Source organism: Odocoileus virginianus, chromosome 20 (genome assembly GCF_023699985.2).
Source record: "Odocoileus virginianus isolate 20LAN1187 ecotype Illinois chromosome 20, Ovbor_1.2, whole genome shotgun sequence".
NCBI classification, from domain to species: Eukaryota; Metazoa; Chordata; class Mammalia; order Artiodactyla; family Cervidae; genus Odocoileus; species Odocoileus virginianus.
In genome coordinates, this window is record NC_069693.1 from 51424696 (window position 1) to 51445604 (window position 20909).

A 20909-nucleotide genomic window follows, 5' to 3' on the forward strand; every position below is an offset into this window, starting at 1 on the left:
ACAATTTTTTTATTTTGCTTTCAGACCAACAGGAATGAGCTCTGACAAGTAGAACGGTAACACCAGGTCAGAATTAGTCTCTGAAAAATCAAAGCCCAAGAACTCGGGACTCTGAAGACAAAGCAGAAGAAAGAATGGGAGGGGCGGAGGGAGAGGAAGGAGGAACCGGCAGCAGGTATCTGGACAGCGGCCGCCCGGGGGGGACTTAAAGAGACCCAGGTGGGCCCAGGCGAGGAGCCTCGTGGGAGCGCGGGCCCCAGCCCACCCGCAAGGCTGGCATTTCCGACTCTCGCCCCCAGAGCAGGGGCACACGTACGGCTTGGACTCGTGCGGGTTGGGGTTGGGCACGGGGTCGGTCAGCCGGAGCTCGAACTCGGCGCAGCGCAGGTGTGTCTCGCGGTAGTGCTGGATGAGGGCGTAGATGCTGGTGAACATGAGGTTGTCAGTCAGATAGTACTTCATGGTCCCGCCCTCCATGGTGGAGCGGATCCGGCAGTGCTGCACGCGGCCCGACCGCCTGCGGGGAGAGGGACCAGGTCAAAGCCAGCTGGCGGGCTTCTCTTGCACCTGGGCCAGAGCTGCAGCCGCGGCCCCCCGGGGTGGACGCTGTGTGTGACCGCACAGGCCTCCCTCTGCTCTTTGAACACACCAGGGCTTCCATACAAGCTACTTCTTGAGCCTGGATTCCAGAACATTCTACCTACTTCCTCTGCCTGCTGTCCCCTTTACCTACATAACTGGTCCTCTGGAGCCAGACAGCCTGGGTTCCAATCCTGACTCTGCCACTGATGAGCTAAGTGACCTTGAACAAGTGACTTGTCCCCTCTGAGACTCCCTATTACGCTCCTAGTGGTCCAACAAGGAGAATGGCAGTATCCGCCTCACAGAGATCTCCTGAGGGTGAAACAAGATCACACACACACACAGAACATGCCTGGAATGCTGCCTGGCACGTGGTAAACATGTTACAGGTGTTAGCTCTCACTATTATTTGTCTGTTGTTAATATTAGAACTTTTATCCTTCAGGTCTCAATTTAAACACCACTTCTTTCAGGAAGTCTTCCCTGATTCTTATCCCAACATCACACCAGATCCCGCTCTGATATTCATAACATCCTGCATTTTTTCCATTGCACCTGTCACAACTAGAATTATGTATTATTTGCGTGATTCCTTTTTCACTGTCCATCTCCATTCTCAGACTCTAATTTCCAAGAGGACAGGGACTGTGTCTGCCTGGTCACTGCTAAGTCACTGTGCCTAGCACTGAGCAAGTACCCCCAAAATAAGTATCTTTTAATGAATTAGTGTAGATGAACTCACTGTAGCCTCACCATAGTTCTGTAAGTTTACTTTACAATATTTAATACTGCACTGAAATATCACTAATATTGATGACTATGTTTTGGGGGCCTCACTCAACCCAAGTCTTGCCCCCCAAAACTCACTAAATGAAGTCTGCGTTTCTAGCCCATGTGTGCATGCTAAGCCACTTCAGTCGTGTCCAACTCTTTGTGACCCTATGGACTGTAGCCCGCCAGGCTCCTCTGTCCATGGAATTTCCCAGGCAAGAGTACTGGAGTGAGTAGCCATTCCCCTCTCCAGGGGATCTTCCCAGCCCAGGGATCAAACCCGTGTCTCTTGTGGTGCCTGCATTGCAGGCGGATTCTTTACCACTGAGTAACCAGGGAAGCCTTGGTTTCCAGCCCGGCCTCACCCAAGTCCAGCCTAAGCTGGCACCACTTGCCACGTGGCCCCTCGGTCCCACCAGCTGTGGGGAGAAGGTGGGCATGGCCGGACAGAGGGGCATTACCAGAAGGACAGGGTGTAGTCGTTGGGGAAGGTCTCGCTCTCCCGCACCAAGAAGGTCCCGTCCTTGCCCCCTGTCTCGGCGCAGTATTCCTGCAGCAGCTTCTCGGCACTTGTCCTCTTCTCCACCTTCTTGTGGAACCACTTCTCCCCAAAATGCAGCTCTGTGGGGGGTACATCCTGGGCCACAAAGAGAGGAGAGGCTTCTGAAAACCAGGGCCATTATCACCAGACCGGTCCATCTGTGCACGCCGCTTCAGGGGACTGGGTAACAGACCAAGGACGGCCTCAGCTGGCCTTCACCCCAGGAAGTCTGGGAAGCCAGCCTCCACTGCCCTCCCCCCGCCAGACACCTACTCCTGACAGCCCCCATTCGCGTTGGCCTCCTGAGTCATGGCCGAGGACAGCCTCAACTCTATTGTACAGGAAGCCTGAAAGCTACAATACCCTGAGGATTGTACTCAAGAACAGCACCAAGGATGGTCAGCAGCCCAGGGGCAGAGGGCAGGAAAGCCAGGAACGAAGTTAGTGGGTGGGACTGAACAGAGCACCCAGTTGTCCTCATCCTCTCCTATCAAGGCCAGTCAAGCCTTTCAGAGAGCAGGAAAGACTCTTAAGCCTCATTGGCTAAGCACTTGGGCCAGCCAACCAATCAGAGAAGAGCCAGGCAAGCCTTGGTACCCAAAGAGGCAGCTCCATGGATGGGCTGAGCATGTCCAGGCCTGCTGGCCACAGGATGAGAGGAGCAGTATGGGAGGTCTCCACCTACCAGCGGCAGCTCCTCTTCCACAGCCTGTTCAATGTCATCGCTGAAGGAGAGCTTGGCATCAGCAATGGCACAGTAGTGCCGAGTCCATTTCTACAAAGTAAGATCAGCATTAGGTCTCCCCCGAAATCTCTGCCGCATCAACTCTGAGGCCCAAGGCTCCTGCCTGGCATCACCCCGGGGACTTGCCTTTCCCATTTTTGTAGCTGTTTATGGTGGTTTCACTGAACTCAAGCCCCTGTGAGACGTTTCCTTTAAAACACCTATTACTCTGGGGTTCTTTTAAAGCATTTTGAGGGCTTCTTTATTCAGTATGCCTAAAAGCAGACACAACACAGCATCATGTTCATCTGATTTGAAGCCTTTTATGAATAATGGGATTGTTTTCTCTGTGTGTGTGCCTCCATGACTGTCTTTTTCTATTTCATCTACCTTTTAAAACTTTCACAATTTCTCAGCCAGTCTAGAGACCCTTTCTTCAACATTTAAATATGACTTAATCCTTTATTTAACCATTTTTAAGGTTTATTTCTAGGCTATAAGAACAGACATGTGAAAAATACTCAAAATATTTGCATAAAAACAAATATTACATATATATGCAAAATCTATAATAATCACTTTGCTATACACCTGAAACTAATACAACACTGTACATCAATTATATACTTCAACCAATCATTTTGATCAATACCTACTCAAATGGATTGCCATGTTAGGTTAAGGGATATGAGAAGTGGTATTAACATTCAAAATGCCTCATTCTTATCAAAATACAATGTTTCTTTGGGAATTCCCAGGCAGTCCAGTGGTTAGGACTCTGTGCTTCCATGCAGGGGACCTGGGTTCAAACCCTAGTGGGGGAACTGAGATCCCGCAAGACATGTGGCACAGAAAATAATAATAATAATGTTCCCAGGGAACTGTCTCAGGTTGGAGAATACTAAGGAGTTAGGACAACTAACTCCTTATTGCATTATTGCATCCTTTGGACCAGAAAAAGGACATCAGTGGACAGACTGGAATAAGGCCCATAAATTAGCCTGTAGTAATATAGCTAGGGTTCCACTTCCTGGTTATGACAATTACACTCTGGTTACAGACGATGTTTTTATTTGGGGAAACTGGGTGAAGGATATATGAGGAGTATGTGTGTGTGTCTGCATTTCTGCGTGAGAATCTATGTTACACTGAATATAAAATTATTTCAAAATAAAACATAAGGCCAGAGAAAAACACGGTTTGCTAACAATGAGCCGTTCGCTTAGCACGAGCTGAGCGGAGGGCGGGAATGGCCTCAGCGCTGCGGCGGGCGGCGCACTCCGGGCTCGTGGCGGGCGCGGGAAGCCGCACCTGGTCGATGGGGTCCCACATGTGCAGCTCGCCCTGCTGCCCGTGCGCGTCCTTCTTGTCCTCCATGTTCACGTCCACGTCGCCTCGGGGGCCCAGCTTCTTATGCTGAGGGGAGAACACACAGAGCCGTCTCCCTGAGACCCAGAGTGAGGATCGCGGAGCCAACAAGCCCTCCTCCCGTCGGCCCAGCACCCACTCACACCGTTCTGCCTCAGGGCCTTTGCACCGCCGCTTCTCCCTGCCCAGCTTCTGTCTCACCACCTTCAGCTCTGCACGCGGCATCACCTCCCCAGAGGAGCTTCCCCCGTCTGTGTGACATGAACCTGCCCACATGCCCCTTTCCCGTCCCTGTCACTCTCGAGCCCCTGGATATAGTTAATCTTCATACTCTTTGGCCCTATGTTTAGCGACGTATCTGTCTTCGTCCTCCCTGCTGGAATATAAGCCCCATGAGGGCAGGGACTTTGTTTTGTTCCCTGTTGAGTCTCCTGAGCTAGCTGAGCAAATAGTGATTGCTCAATAAACATTCAGTGAATCAATGACGCGCCCACGTTCTCCAGCACACAGAGGGAAAGGCAAGGCCACAGTGCGTCTGTGGGAACACGGGGGATGCAGGCTGAGAAGACCGGGGTACAAACAGCCCTGCCGCTGCTTTATCAGCTGTGTGACCCGGAGCAGGTGGCCATGCTCCTCTGAAACCTTCATGTCCATCGGCAAGACCAAGAGGATGACTATGAAGACATCCCCCCGGGTGAGTGCTGACCACCCACATCAGACACACCAGCCTTGGGCAGCGGTGGCCTGGTGGAGGGGACTCAGGATGGGGAGTCAGACCTGGGCGTGAATTCAGGGCCCATCGCCTTCCTCACTGGGGGGCCTTGGCCGCGTGACAAGCTGCCTCAGTAACTTCCCCTGTAAAATGGGGGTGACAGAGCCCCTGCCGGGTCCCGGAAGGCAGCGGGCAAGCAGGATACATGGCGTGGCACGACATAAGTGCTCCATTTGAACAGACCTGAGTGACATCTTTGGCAGGAACTGTGTAGCCTCCGCTGGGTCAACCTCTGCACCTGCGTCCTCCCCTGTCAAGGGGGCTGGGGACCCAGGTGACCCGTCCTGCGGGGCTGTCATGAGGCTGAAGGCCATTTCTGAGTGTGAACCCAGTGCCGCATGCAGCACCCGCTGACAGGGTCACAGACGCTATTTCCACCCCCTTTCCCTGAAGTTGACGGCGGTGAGCCATGAGGGGGCGCAGCTGAGCCCAGAGCTGCTCCGGAAGGGGCGTGTGCTGCCCCACACCGTGAAACGAGAGCCGAGAAACCCCTGGGCACACGCAGAGAGCTGTCCTAATGGACACAGAGGGACGTCGCGGAGAAAGGCAACCAGGCCCCCTAAAGAATCACCGACCAAACCTGAAAAGCTGTGGACCCTCCCTGGCCAAGCCCCCTCTGCCCCTCATCCTACCAGAATGCTAGAAGTTTCCCTGGACGTCTTAGGGAAATCTACCCCAAAATCTCAGCCAATTCCTCTGAATACGCTGCTGCTCTGACCCAAGGGCACACCGGGGTCCCCCCCTCCGGATGGGCCTCGGCCAAAGCCCCCTCACTGCTCCGCTCTCCTCCGCTTAGAGGCTGGTCTCCCCCCAAGACTGTGACCTCCCGACATGTGGGGAATGTCCCCAGTGCGTCTCCATGGTCCAGTGACAATCCAGGGCACACACCACGTGTTTGCGCCACCCACCTTCAAGGATGTTACTCCCCGAACCTGAAGGGCCTTCCTCCTTCTCTGCCTGGTAAACCTGTGTTCGTCCTTCCCACAGACCCACTGGCTGTCACTAAAATCCACATCGCTTCTTCCACTGATGCTGCCCTGCCTGTATCAGCGCCCCTGCAGGCGGAGTGGTCACACAACTAAGTTCTCAGGCCAGGACAGGTGAGGCCAGGCCTGTCTCACTGACATCCCACCTGCCTACCAGGCATCCCTCGCCCTGAGCCCCCTGTGTTCCCCTTTCTGCGAGACGGATCTCCATGTGCCTGTAACCCAGCATCGACCGCAAAAGGAAGGTGCCCTAAGGCAGCCTTGGCCAGTTCTGTGCCATGGACTCCACCTCTGAAGTCTGGGGAAGAGTACAGATCCTTTCCTCAGAACAACATTCATGATGCATAAAATTACAAGAGAAATCAATGATACTGAAATACAACTATTAAGACAGTAAATAAAAATCCTTGTAACATACTAATAGACATGCCTCTTTATTAACACCTCACATAAGATCTAGAGGCAGATCTAATGACCATCATAATTTCAAAGTTGTGATGAGCACACATTAGTTTGAGATATTCGCAACAACTGCAAATGGGATGTGAAAATATCCATGATTGCTGCTGGTGACAAAGCCCCAGGTGGCTTGTTGCCAATATTCATGATGAAGGAGATGTTACGTTTTGCTTACATGTTAACAAAGAGGCAACATTTTTGCCCCAAGTTCACATGCCACCGTCCCCTCCCCCAGAGTTCTACCTGTGGACTCTTGGGGGCTCTGCAGGACCTCACCTGAAAACCCCTTCCCTGGGAGAGCCCAGAACAAGGGGAGCGGGTCCGGGTCCCTGGACAACCTTGTGGACCAGAGGCCACTCTCCTGCACACGGGGCTTGAACCGACAAGCTTTAAGCCACTGTCCATCTCGTCTCTTGACCCAAACGTCACCCTCTCCACGGTGCTCACAGCTGCCACTCATCCCCCGCAATAGCACCCAGCTTGCCACCCCCACCACCCCCGGTGCACACAGTCCTTTGGGGGCAGCTGTCCATCTCCAGTCCACCTCCCGAGCTACCCTGGGAGCTCCCAAGGGCAAGAACGGAGCCTGGGTCTCACTGGGACAGCCCCAGCACATCGCGAGGGCCTGACATAGCGGAACATGGTGAAGAGCTGCCAAGAAACGGACGAGAGACACTGAGTGAATGCGTCCGGGGCACTGCTGCGGGGCAGGGTAGTTCCGCGCGCTCTGTACACAGTCTTTCGCATGTTTATACTCGCGGCGCACTGACGGTGTGGGCTCTATCGTGAGGCCCCCAGACAGAGGCACTGGGAGGTTACGCGACCTTGCCCGGGTCAGGAGCAGAGTGAGCGGGGAGAACGGCGAGCCGGGACCCCGGCCCCCGCACGCGTGGCGCCCCGAGCCGCTACCTTGATGATGATCTTCCCACGCAGCTGGCTGGGTGACGGCAGCTGGTCGGCACTGGCCTCCGTGGGCTTGGTCAGCAGCAGGTCTCCAAGCACCTCCTTGAACACCCGGGCCATGTGGCGCTGCTGCTCCACACAGCAGTGCTCCTCGATGGACAGGATCACGGGGAAGCTGCGGGCGGGCGGGCGGCAGGGGTCAGGGGGGCGGGCGGGTCCGCCCGCAGCTCCCCAGCCTCCTCCGGGCTCTGCAAGCGGGGCCTGGCCTGCGCTCTCGGCCTGGAGGCGTGCCAACACTCAGCCGAGGCTTGGCGGCGGCGCCTTTGGTCAAGATGGAGCCCAGCGGGTGAGATGGGGGTGTGTGTTGGGGGAAAGGGGTGTCAGTGTGTGTGTGCGCACGCACGTGTGTTGGGGGAAAGGGTTGCCTGTGTGTGTGTGTGTGCTGGAGGAAGGGGTGTCAGTGTGTGTGCACGTGTGTGTGTGTTGGGGGAAAGGGGTGTTGTCTGTGTGTGTGTGTGCACGCACGTGTGTGTGTGTGTTGGGGGAAAGGGGTGTCGTGTGTGTGTGTCTGTGTGTGTCTGTGTGGGGTGTGCAGAGGGGTGGGGAGTATGTCTCTGTCTGTCCACCCAACCCCAGCGGCCTTCCCCTTGAAGGTGAACCACCAGGAGACCAGCCGCCGACCTGGAGGTGACAAAGGCGTGGTCTTTGATGGCCTGCACGACGTCATCGAACTTGATCTTTGTGGTCCTCGTCCAGCCATGGTAGATGATGGGCTTGCCGTCAGGCCCGTCCCAGCAGTCCACTGTGGGCAGAAGCAGGCGCCCTGAGCTCCCGCCCATCCCCCTCCACGGCCACGCTGCCCGGGTGACGGCCGTACCCCGGCCCCCGCCCCAGCACTGGCTCCACCACCTGGACACTGGGCCAGACCCAGCCAGCCCGGGGCCACCAGCCTGAGGACACGCGTCACCTGCGTCATTACAGGAAGACTGGGTGGACTAATTAAAGGTCCCTTTGTAATGCCACACGTCTGTCCCAAAGACACTAGTTCAAATTTTTTTAACAGAGATTTATCGTGCGTTTTATCTTCTGATGTGACTTGTCTAAACCCTGGCTCACTTTCTCTGCTAGAGGGAACTTTACAGAGCAGTGAGAGATTTATTTTTAGAGATTCATGGTTACGTAGAAGGTGAACAGCCTGTATATTTTTAACCCCCAGAGGAGACAGGAGCTGACAGTTTCGAACTAAATTTTTTTCACATTTGCTTTTTCCCTAAGAGAGAAAAAGGCATAAACGAGGCAGCACTCTGGAGGAGGAACTACCATTAAGGTCTGATACCTGATGAATGTTTCTGATTGAGCTGGAGCCTACATCAGCGCCGTGTGCCTTTCCCAGCCTGGCACGCCCAGGAGCCTCTGGCATGCCTCAGGCTGGGGCGTCAGGAGGAAGCACCCGCTCCCAGCCACGTCCGGGGGCCTGGAGTCGCCTGTGTGGGGCAGCTGCGGGCACCCGGGCACAGGCGCTCAGGGACCCCTGCTGACCGCGCAGGGGGCCCTCCTGCCTCTAACTACAGCCCCGAGGGGCCGCAGGACAGGAAGGCCATCTTTACGACGGGCCTCCCAGCCTCTCCGCTGTATCTGGACACTTTCTGGACAAAAAGACCACTGCCCAAGGCGCTGTGGCTCCGACCTGGCCAGGCCCAACGTCCCTGCTTGTCGTGGGGGACCCCGTCTTTGGTGGGGGCCGCCTCGCCCGCCCCAGCTGCTGAGGGCACCTGGCTCCGCCCCCAGGCTGCCCCGCCCACCCCCACCCCCACCCCTCGGGCCCCCACCCGAGGCATCCGGCGGGCGGGTACTCACGCTCGATGCAGCGGCAGCCCATCCGCAGGCAGCGGATGTAGGCCTCCGGGGAGGACTCGCTCCGCAGCTGGTCCCCCGTGAGGTACCTGGGGGAGGAGGGGCCATGTGGGGGCAGGCCTGCACCTCGGGGTGCCCCAGGGAACGTCTCAGCCTGAGCCCCCAATGCCCTGAGTTCTTCCTGTCTAGAAAGATTCCCCCCACCCCACCCCTCATTAGGATTTGGGCCAGACACAGGCAATCACATGGCCGAGACAGGAGACTCAGACTCAGGCTATGGCCGTGGGAGGTGAAGGGGAACCATCCTGGAAACCCAAGGGTGGGGTGGAGAACGTGCGTTCTTTCAAGGAAAACGTGGTCGAAGGGAGTCAGGAGCAAGACTGATGGACAATGATAAACGGACAACTCCTGACAGCTGCCCCCGAGGCTACACAAGGCAGAGGTGGGCCATCATTCTGACCTCAGGGCCCCAGGCCCGGCACAGGATAAATGGAACTGCTACCCCATGAACTACGTCCACCAAAGCTGATGCAGAAAGACCAATTTTTATCACTCTCCTCCTTACCACCCACGTTCCCCTCCTTTAAGAGTCTGTGTTGCTCAGCCGTCTTCTGGGTTTGGCAGAATCCGCCATTCTCCGACATGTACTCAAACCAAAGGTAGGGATGAGAACTATGAAGTCCCTTCGCCCCTGAATAGGAAGGTGTCTTCCAAAAGGCCTGGAGACAAACCTCAGGGCCTGCCCTCCACCTCCTGTCTGGACAACACTCGGGAAAGTGCCAGTCAACAGCCCAGGACCAAAGGCCTCCACCCTCGCACCTTATAAAGCAGACCGAGGATCAGAGCTTGAGAGGCACACCCATCTCTCCCTTCCTGTCTGCCCTTTTTTTCCAATCAGGGCATGCTCCCAAAGATAGACACTCGAGTGTGCTGTTCTCCATCCTAAAAGCCATCGCTGGGGGCTCCCACTGCCTTCACAGACTCCACTCAAGCTGACCTGCTGGCCTCGTCTCCTGCCACTCGCCCTCCCAGGGTCTCTGCTCTCGTCTTACTAGACTCCTCTCTGTTCCTCCTGCCTCCGGACATTTGCATGTGCTGTTCCTGTGTCTGAAGCCCTCCTCCTCACCTCGCTACCTGTTTCCTCACCAACTCCTGCTCATCGCTGAAACTCAAGGGAGGCCCTTTCCCCATCCAAACACAAGAGGACAGGGGCTGATCCTGCCCCCCCTCCATGTTTTTCTATTTTTTGGCCCCACTGCGCAGCATGCGGGATCTTAGTTCCCCAACCAGGGACTGAACCCAAGCCCCCTGCAGTGGAAATGCAAGCCCGGGGCCTGGCGCAAGGTGACCTCTCAGTAAAAGTCAGTTCAGTAACTAATTCAACTGCTTTCCTGAAAGCTGGACCATAAAGAAGGCTGAGCACCAAAGAATTGACGCTTTCAAACGGTGGTGCTGGAGAAGACTCTTGAGAGTCCCTTGGACTGCAAGGAAAACAAACCAGTCCATCCTAAAGGAAATCAACCCTGAATATTCACTGGAAGAAGTGATGCTGAAGGTGAAGCTCCAATACTTTGGCCACCTAATACGAAGAGCTGACTCACTGGAAAAGACCCTGAGGCTGGGAAAGATTGAAGGAGGGAAGAGAAGGGGACGACACTGGATGAGATGGTTGGATGGCATCACTGACTCAATGGACATGAGTTTGAGCAAAGTCAGGGAGATAGTGAAGGACAGGGGAGCCTAGCGTGTTGCAGTCCTTGGGGTCACAAAGAGTCAGACATGACTTAGGGACTCAACAACAACAACTATGAATGAGATGCCCAAACTGGGCAAACTGGCTTTGTCAACTTGCTTCTTAGGGCCACAGAAAAAGGACTGCTATGGCAATACCAACTAGGAAAGACAGATGCATCTCCCCTCCCCTCCAGAAGCTTCCATATAGCCCAGTGTGAGCAGTGAGGGCCTGCACTCTGCCCACTGCCCACACGCTCTGCCGGAGCAGCGCACCAGAGTGCCCTCTGTACCACCCTTCTCCTGCCTGACGGGCTGCAGGCTGGCGGGGAGACTCACGTGTTGTGAGACGAGGAGATCCAGTAATGAGACAAGGGGTTGTTCATGTCCTGCATGTCCACCACATCATACTTCTCGTCCCAGATGCTGTTCTCCCGGGAAAACAGGTACGTGAGGAACTAGGAGAGTCACAAATACAAGGAGGGGTCACCACACGAGGCATGGGTGGCGACTGGTTCCTGCGGGCCTGTGTCAGCTCGGGGAGATGGTACGTGAAGATGCAACAGATGGCCCCCTGGCCTCAGCTACCCAAGTTTCCAAAGCAGAAAACTCAGATTGCAACAGGCTGTATGAACACACGCTTCGCTGACCTATACAGTTAATTTCCTTTTCAATATGTTTCTTCAAGTATTTGAGACTACAAGAGTACACGATGCCCATATATAAGGGTTCAGGGACAATGATACCATGAACATTTGTGAATGCACCATCCGACATGAGAAACAGAACACTGCCAGTGTCGTGATATCTAAAAGGCAGGAAACTCCATATACCAGTTCCTGACCCCTTAAAAAAGAAAACAGAAGACTGAGTGACACTGCTTCCTGGGAACAACCTTACATGGGGCGAAGGGAGCTCCCCAGTTCCCCTCAGCCCCTGCTGGCTCACGTGGGGCCAAGGGCACCCATTTCCACATCTTGCAAAAAGCCACACAAACCCTGCAGTTCTAGTGCTGTGCTTGTAATGGTTTAAGGCTCGCTGACAGCAACTCCCTCTAGCGGCAAAAGAAAAGATTTCACCTACGTGATCAAACGGAGGAGGAGAAAGATCAAAGACTATGATGGTTTAGGACCAAGGGAAAAAACAGCTCTTGACTGAGAGAGGCAGTCTAGGGACATCTAGCAGCAAAGCCCTCCAAGGGAAGAGACCTAGAAAATACACTTTGGAGGACAGCAATGTGAATCCAAAAGCCATGCCCACAGGACAGGGAGCTCACTCACCTCATCCACAAACAAGAAGGGTTCAGCAGTTTCCCTCATGGTGTCGTCAATAAACTTCGTCATCCGCTCACGGACTTTGCTCAGATCCTGAGCCCAAAGCTCCTTAGAATGATAAAAAGAACGTGAAATCATCAGAAAGAGGACTTTGCAAAATTCTTTATCTCCCAGACGGAGAAGGCAATGGCACCCCACTCCAGTACTCTTGCCTGGAAAATCCCATGGACAGAGGAGCCTGGTAGACTGCATGCAATCCATGGGGTCGCTAAGAGTCGGACACGACTGAGCGACTTCACTTTCACTTTCCTGCATTGGAGAAGGAAATGGCAACCCACTCCAGTGTTCTTGCCTGGAGAATCCCAAGGACGGGGGAGCCTGGTGGGCTGCCGTCTATGGGGTCGCACAGAGTCGGACACGACTGAAGCGACTTAGCAGCAGTTTTAGTCAAACACTGAAACATGGATGTATTCTGGACACGCATACCATCAAGGCCTCACCCTACGCACAGCACACATTTTCCCTAACGGACCAGAGAGTAAAGATTTTAGGCTTTTGGCCACAGCACTCAATTCTTCCATAATAGTGCAGAAAGAACCACAGACAACAGGCACACAAATGGCCATGGTTGTGTTTATAGATAAAACTTTATTTATAAAAAACAAGCTGTGGGCCAGATGCGGTCTGTGGCTACAGTCTGCCAACTCCTGCTCTCAGCTAATTCTTCACACTTGCTAGCCTGAAGAGGAGGGGAGCACAGTTATGTCAGACAACTAGGGTTATTCCCCTGGCTGATGGTGGGCAAGTTAAAGACCCTCTCTGAGCTCCTGGTCCATTACCTGGGAATAATGATACCTAAGCACAGAGGCTGTGAAGGACTGGATGAAATAAAAGTTCTGTGCTTAAAACAACTCCTGCAGCTCAATTCCAGAAAAATAAATGACCCAATCAAAAAATGGGCCAAAGAACTAAGCAGACATTTCTCCAAGGAAGACATACAGATGACTAACAAACACATGAAAAGATGCTCAACATCACTCATTATCAGAGAAATGCAAATCAAAACCACAATGAGGTACCATTACACGCCAGTCAGGATGGCTACTATCCGAAAGTCTACAAGCAATAAATGCTGGAGAGGGTGTGGAGAAAAGGGAACCCTCTTACACTGTTGGTGGGAATGCAAACTAGTACAGCTGCTATGGAAAACAGTGTGGAGATTTCTTAAAAAGCTGGAAATAGAACTGCCATATGACCCAGCAATCCCACTTCTGGGCATACACACCAAGGAAACCAGATCTGAAAGAGACACGTGCACCCCAATGTTCATCGCAGCACTGTTTATAATAGCCAGGACATGGAAGCAACCTAGATGCCCATCAGCAGACGAATGGATAAGGAAGCCGTGGTACATATACACTATGGAATACTACTCAGCCGTTAAAAAGAATTCATTTGAATCAGTTCTAATGAGATGGATGAAACTGGAGCCCATTATACAGAGTGAAGTAAGCCAGAAAGATAAAGACCAATATAGTATACTAACACATATATATGGAATTTAGAAAGATGGTAATGATAACCCTATATGCAAAACAGAAAGAGAAACACGGGTGTACAGAACAGACTTTTGGACTCCGTGGGAGAAGGCGAGGGTGGGATGTTTCAAGAGAACAGCATCGAAACATGTATATTATCTAGGGTGAAACAGATCACCAGCCCAGGTTGGATGCATGAAACAAGTGCTCGGGCCTGGTGCACTGGGAAGACCCAAAGGGATTGGGTAGAGAAGGAGGTGGGAGGGGGGTTCGGGATGGGGAATACGTGTAAATCCATGGCTGATTCATGTCAATGTATGACAAAAACCACTACAATACTGTAAAGTAATTAGCCTCCAACTAATAAAAATAAATGAAAAAAAAAAAGTTCTGTGCTTAAAGCAGCACCTGGTACACAGAAGGCGCTCAAATCACAGCGACATGAATGGTCGGTTGTCATCGTCCTGTGACACCTCGTTCCATCCAGGCAATTCTGCAAGTCACATACTGTCACTGTCATTTTAGAGATGAGGACACAGAAGCTCAGAACATCACACGATCAAAACTTCACACAGCTAGTAATTCGGAGAGCCAGGCTTCCAAATAACCAAACTTTGGAAAACCGACACAGAATTGGTCAAGATCGCCAAAGTATTGCTACTCAGACACCAATAAGGTCTGAAAGATACATGCCCAGTTCAAAAACAGCTTCTGCCCAGTCTCAGAAATTCGGAAGCCCTTTAGAAAAAAGAACATATAGCGGAAAGAACTTCACTGTTGTCTCTTCAAACCCTAAATCCCCAAATATTCCTAGACAAAAGGATAAAATATGACCCAGGCATTCAATTTTGGCTCATGTTTTCTGGATTCCTAATATTCTAAAACCTCTATCTGTAAGAAAAATAAAACCAGATGTGCTACCAGCTACGTGTGGTTGGGTGGGAAGGTCAGAACAGGAAGTTTGAAAGAAGGCAGCGCATACGGGCAGACACAAATGAGGCAGGTGTAAATCAACAACGAGCCTCACTGTTGATTCTTGCAAATTGACTTGGCTGAAGGTCACCCAACAGCCAGGAGCCAGGGGAGCAGCTGGTTCATTTGTGTACAGGGTGTCACAATCTTTGAATACCAGAGCAGGAGACTCAAATTGGAGGATACTTAATGCAAACACCTCGCCAGGCCTAGATGCCCTACAAAGGCCAGAAGCTTCCTACTTCCCTCTCCTGTAGAGTTTCTGCATAAAAAATCATGGGTACCAAGCCGACATAACCTGGAACTGAAATGGCTGTGAATAAGAAATCTTCTGCCTAAAGGAGTTTAAAATATGAATATCCCAGGGGGTCAGTAAATGTTTCCACTTGGTGGGACTTCCCTGGTGGTCCAGTGGTTAAAACTCCACCATATCAATGCAGGGGGCACAGGCTTGTTCCCCAGTCAGAGTACTAAGATCCACATGCCACATGGCTGAAAAAAAAAAAAAGTGTCTCTGTGGTGCGGGGTATTGTGCTGGCAACTGCAATAACGGCAATGATGAGAATATGAGGAGAGAATTAACTGCGGTGAGGTGGTCCGCGCTGGGCAGGGCGGCATGCCAGGCTCTGCCCTCAACCTTGTCATGTGTGGCTCATTTTGAACTCACACAAGCCCAGGAGCTACGTATAACATTATCCTCTGGTTAAATAAATAAGATAGCTGAGGCTTCAGGTCATTAAATAAGCTGACCCAACAGTGAATCCCAGATACAGATTCGGGTCAGTTCATGTCACCTCCCTCCCAGGACTGGACTGCAGCCCACCTGACCAGTCCCCAGATGGAAATTCAGACGGGCTCTCTGAAATTCTCACATCTATTAAAACACCGCCATCACACCAGCTTGTTAGAAAAGATGGAGATGGTGGATTTCCATGTGAAAACTGCCAGGAACAGAAGTACCAGGGCACAAAACCTGGGTTGGGAGTAAATCTGGAAGAGTCTCCCTTGTCCTTCATCTAAGGAATGAACATAGACGTAAAATCCTGAAGTATGATCCTTCAAAATACTGCCACAACTTAAAGAAGATAGGGGAGGATTTCACAAATGCTGTCCCCATATCCAACCTCACTTGGGAACTGGAAGGAGGGAATGAAGCTATGAGTAAGAAACGGCGAGGAGAATTCTCTGACTTTCACAGCCCTGCCAAGAAGACAATAAAAGTGCAGAAGAATGAGGGTTCCGCTGCATCTCTAATCATCAGATCAAAACCTCGTAGCGTAACAGAGTCCACATTTAAAACAACAGGTTGCACAAGAAACACCCCATAATTCCATTACTCCTAAATCACCCTCTACAACTGATGATGATGATGGTCAGAAATTTTAAAATGTATTTTTTTCAGACTTCTGGTTTAGAAACTACCAAAAATAGAAATAGCATATCCAATGATGATACTGATTCTGAAGATGAATTAAGACTAATGATTGCAAGAGAGGAAAACTTAGAGAAAACGACATGGTCCTCAAATGAAATTGAAAATGATCCCTTTGAAGTCGTAAGGGATGTTTTTAAACCTGATTTTCACAGATTTCATACTTCAACAGGTTTAGGCCTCAAAAACAATGTCTCTTGTCTCGACAGTGAAAATAATGTTATGGAAAGTGGTTGTGATTCTGCTTCAGGAGATACAGATGAAATCACTGCAATGAAAAAAAGTTCTGGTAAGATCAAAAACAGTGTAGATTTTTCACAGATAGAAAAGTCTATGTACAAGAAAATTTATTTGAAAAACATTAAAAAAGTATGCTCTTTCTGATGGCTGCATTAAAGTACAAAAAAGAAAAAACAGAAATAGCCCTCAGTCATAGAATTAAGGCTCTTGGTTGTAAATCTCTGATTGAGTCCAGTAAAGATGCTGATTCCATATCAGAATCAACTGAGTCTGAAGGAGATAAGGAGTATAACACCTTGATGGAAAACTGTCTCCGTGTGGATCTGACTTTGGCTGATTTGGAACAGTTGGCTGGCAGTAACCAGGAGGCTCCAAAAGAAAAGACTGAGAGCAATGGCCAGAAAACCACGGCCAAGCGTGACAGGGCCTCCAAGAGCCAAAGGACTCCAGGTGACCTCCACAGAGGCCAGCAGCATAGTCGTCCCAAGGAGATTGTGGCTTCTCTTTTAGAAGGAAAAGAGAACCCACGTGGAAAACAGAAACCAAAGGAAAATACCTTAAAGTCAAAATTTCAGGCTTTCAAAGGAGTGGGCTGTCTCCACGGAAAGGAATCAATGAAAAATTCCTTGCAAGAGAGTGTCGCCTCTAACAATATTAATAAAGATCAAATTTCCTTGAAACTTGAGGGACCCAAGAACATGTCCATGGAAAAATGGTCCCTGTGTGCTAATGGCCCATCAAGTGAACAGACTGCTTTCCAACATGCAAAGGAGTCAAATGACTCAAACCAAATTCAGCCTCAAAAGAGATGGTCTTTTGAGAGCCAAGGTCACAAAGTAGGTGTCCCCTAACAGTTCAGAAAAGACCGACAGGAATCCTATTTCTAGTCTGCTGCCACTGAAAGATGAGAAATCTTTAAGTGGTGGTGCTAAGACTCGCAGCAACAAGACTAGAAACTCAGGAGAGGACTCTGATCGGAGGCCACATCTGTGCATCTCCAAGGTCCCTGAGAAACCACCAGAGGTTTTCTCAAGGAGAGACTCCCAGGGAAGCAACACTGACTTCCCACTTTCTGTTAACAGTTCGTCAGCTGTTAGTGCTAAGGATAAGCATGCTGAAGATAATCAGAAACGTTTGGCAGCCTTAGAGGCAAGGCAGAAAGCAAAAGAAGTCCAAAAGAAGTTGGTTCACAGTGCTCTGGCAAATTTGGACGGTCGTGCAGAGGACAGGCCGACGCACATCATCTTTGGTTCCAATAGTGAAAGTGAAACAGAGGAGACATCCACTCAGAAGCGAAGCCATCCAGGAGAGGAACTGGTAAGAGTCCATGGGCAGAGCCTCTGGGAAGCTCTTCGACAGCAGTGAAGATGAGGAATCTTGTTCTGAAGATGACAGTAACAGGTTCAGAATTAAACCTCAGCTTGATGGCAGAGCTGGACAGAAGCTCATGAATTTGCAGTCTCACTTTGGCACTGACTCCCGATTTCTAGAAAGTGATAGTGAAGAGGAACAGGAAGAAATAAATGAAAAGAAAACTGCTGAGGAGGAAGAGCTTGCTGCAGAAAAGCTTTTTTGAAAGCCCTGAATGTTGTGCAGAGCATTTTGCAGATCAGCTTAAGCAATTCTACAAGCAAAGGATCAGTAGCTGCAAAGAAATTTAAGGACATCAGGCATTATGATTCAATGAGGCATGACCATGCCACTTATGAAAGAAAGCAAGATGATAAACTCAAAGAAAGTAAAGCAAAACAAAAGAAGAAAAGGGAGGAAGCTGAGAAACTACCTGAGGTGTCTAAAGAAATGTGTTATAACATTCAGTTCAGTTCAGCTCAGTCTCCGTCGTGTCTGACTCTCTGCGACCCCACGAACCGCAGCACGCCAGGCCTCCCTGTCCATCCCAACTCCCGGAGCTTGCTCAAAGTCATGTCCGTCGCGTCGGTGATGCCATCCAACCATCTCATCCTCTGTCGTCCCCTTCTCCTCCCACCTTCAATCTTTCCCAGCATCAGGGTCTTTTCAAATTAGTCGGCTCTTCACCTCAGGTGGCCAAAGTATCAGAGTTTCAGCTTCAGCATCAGTCCTTCCAGTGAATATTCAGGACTGATTTCCTTTAGGATTGACTGGTTGGATCTTTTTGCAGTCCAAGGGACTCTCATGAGTCTTCTCCAACACTAGAGTTCAAAATCCATGGCTGATTCATGTCAATGTATGGCAAAAACCACTACAATATTGTAAAGTAATTAGCCTCCAACTAATAAAAATAAATGGGGGAAAAAAAAAACATCAATTCTCCGGCACTCAGCTTTCTTTATAGTCCAACTCTCACATCCATATATGACCACTGGAAAAACCACAGCTTTGACTAGATGGACCTTTGTTGGTAAAGTAGTGTCTCTACTTTGTAATATGTTGTCTAGGTTGGTCATAGCTTTTCTTCCAAGGAGCAAGCGTCTTTTAATTTCATGGCTGCAGTCACCATCTGCAGTGATTTTGGAACCCCAAAAATAATGTCTGTCACTGTTTCCATTTTTTCCCCATCTATTTGTCATGAAGTGATAGGATTATAACATTGCTACAGATTTAAAACAAATATTCCAGACTGTAAAAGATACCAGTGAAAAGGAAGATGACACATCTTGGAATTTGGACTCTGATGGAGAGAAAGCTGAGATAGTCCAGGACCCTACAGCTCTGATGATTTGGGATGAACAAACCAGCAGATTCACATTTTCCCTTTTTGAGTCTGATGCCAAAGATGAAAAGGAAGAGACCTATAGAGTTGAAGCAGTAAAACCTGTGAAGATTGCCTGGCAGGGAGACCCTGGTTTCCAAGACAGCAGTTCAGAAGAGGAAGACGTTACTGAAGAAGGAGATGACAAAAAGCACAGCCCTGAAGAAGTATCATTACCTGAGAAAGAGACTATTAGATTTTCCTTCATCTCTAAGAATGACAGACTTCATGGCTCAGACTTATTCTGGAGAGGAGTGGGAAGTAATATTAGCAGGAATTCTTGGGAAATCAGAACAAACAACTTAAGTATGGACTGTCCAAAGAAACATAAAGACACCAAAAGGAGAGTGAAACCAAAATAATAAATGTCATCATTAGTTTTGATACCAAATGTAAACAAGTCTCACCGTGGAAATTGGAGTGATCTAGAAAATATTTTAGCTGGCAAAGAATTCAGAGTGAAGGAATATTAAAAATCTTATCTGGTAGATATCATTCTGATTGCTTTCTTTTTCTGTAGCTTTCCTATCTGTTCTTACCTAATTACTTCAAACAACCTAAACCTTTGTTTTAATGAAGCATAAGATAGTCCCTCAAAATACTTTTGTATATAATCTCCTTGCCCTCCATCTTCAATAACTAATGGGCATTTCCTGACATGAGGTTTACATAAAGCTTTTTAAAATATATGCATCAGAGCACGTGTATTTTCCAAGTTATGTTTCACGTAAATTATACTTGAAATATTTGATTGTATTAAGTACACCCTACCTCCAAAAAAAAAAATGCTGCTGTCATTTCTTTAGGATAAGTTCCTAGGAGAGCAATTATTAAAGTGCAGAAAGCTGTTTTCAAAGTTTTCATATTAACTGCATTTTTCCCAAAGTATTTTCTGAGAAATTTGCACTAACTCACACACCAAGTGTGGCAGTGATTATTTCACATGAGCCTCCAGGCCCCGGGTCACTGGCTCAGTGACCCACAGAGACATTTAGGGTCCACGAGACTGACGGCCCCAGGCCCCACCCCTGGCCTCACCCCTTGCTCCCGCCACGCACACTCACATGGAGGCACGCAGTCTGCCCGCATCCTGGCCCCCGGATGTGGGATCCGAACTCCCTGCACTCTGCAGCCGGCCCGTGACCCCGACCTCTGAGGGCGGCCCAGTGACGGGGCTAGTGTGGGGCAAGCGGACTCTCCCGGGAATATCACTGCCCTGCACGAGGTGGTGGATCCAGGAATGGACTCTCCCGGGAACATCACTGCCCTGCACGAGGCGGTGGATCCAGGAATGGACTCTCCTGGGAATATCACTGCCCTGCACGAGGCGGTAGATCCAGGATACATGGTAAGTTGTCCCCAGGGGTTTAACCATTTAACTCCAACACCTCCCTACAAAACTGAGTAATTCAGTGCAAGCAAGAGCATGGAGAAAAAGCAGACAGCATGGGTGCCTCTCTCTCTGCTTCGACCTCCAGGCAGTTCAGCACCTTACATGTAATTGGGTCCAAGAGACTTCATCTATCCCCCTCATTTCACCTGCCCTGGGTCATAGTCCCAGGTGGGCAAGTAAGACTTCCCTTGGTCACTCCCATGCACCCCAGCATCCTGATCACCATTCATCATGAACCACCGCAGCTACCGGCTCCACCTGGACCTTCCTGCGGCCGGCCTCATCCAAGTGTGTGTCTCTGTTCATCAGTCTCCCTACAACCAATGGCATCTGAACACGGGATGGGTGCTGACACTAAGAAGTTAGCGCTGGTTGCAAAAGGTATTAACAGGAGTGCTATTGTCCTGTTTTGTTAAAAAAAAAAAAAAACAACTCCATTTCACGAGAGAGACATATTGGAGTATTTACAAATGGAATGATACAGAGTCTGGGGTTTCCATTAGAATTTGCCAACAAAGAAATGAAGGAGGAGGGAAGGGAAGGGAGACACGTGGATGTGGGGATGGAAGAGGGATGAAATGAAAGTAGCAAAACATTCATAATTCTGTAATCTGAGTGATGGGTCCACAGTAGTTTAT

General features: G+C 50.2%; 1 protein-coding gene and 1 pseudogene across 1 annotated transcript in view; one reads left to right on the forward strand and one right to left on the reverse strand.

Moving 5' to 3' along the window:
- The window catches only part of PLCG2 (phospholipase C gamma 2), a 152803-nt gene that overhangs the window by 45514 nt on the left and 86380 nt on the right, over positions 1–20909 (reverse strand). Inside the window, exons 10-18 of the mRNA XM_070451481.1 lie at positions 11972–12073; positions 11031–11149; positions 8964–9049; positions 7788–7908; positions 7113–7281; positions 3930–4034; positions 2580–2669; positions 1815–1990; positions 317–517 (exon numbers count right to left, since the gene is read on the reverse strand). Of these exons, the coding sequence (XP_070307582.1) occupies positions 317–517; positions 1815–1990; positions 2580–2669; positions 3930–4034; positions 7113–7281; positions 7788–7908; positions 8964–9049; positions 11031–11149; positions 11972–12073 (1169 nt within the window). The remainder of the gene's footprint in view (positions 1–316; positions 518–1814; positions 1991–2579; positions 2670–3929; positions 4035–7112; positions 7282–7787; positions 7909–8963; positions 9050–11030; positions 11150–11971; positions 12074–20909) is intronic.
- On the forward strand, positions 15314–19240 carry LOC110150972 (nucleolar protein 8 pseudogene; annotated as a pseudogene).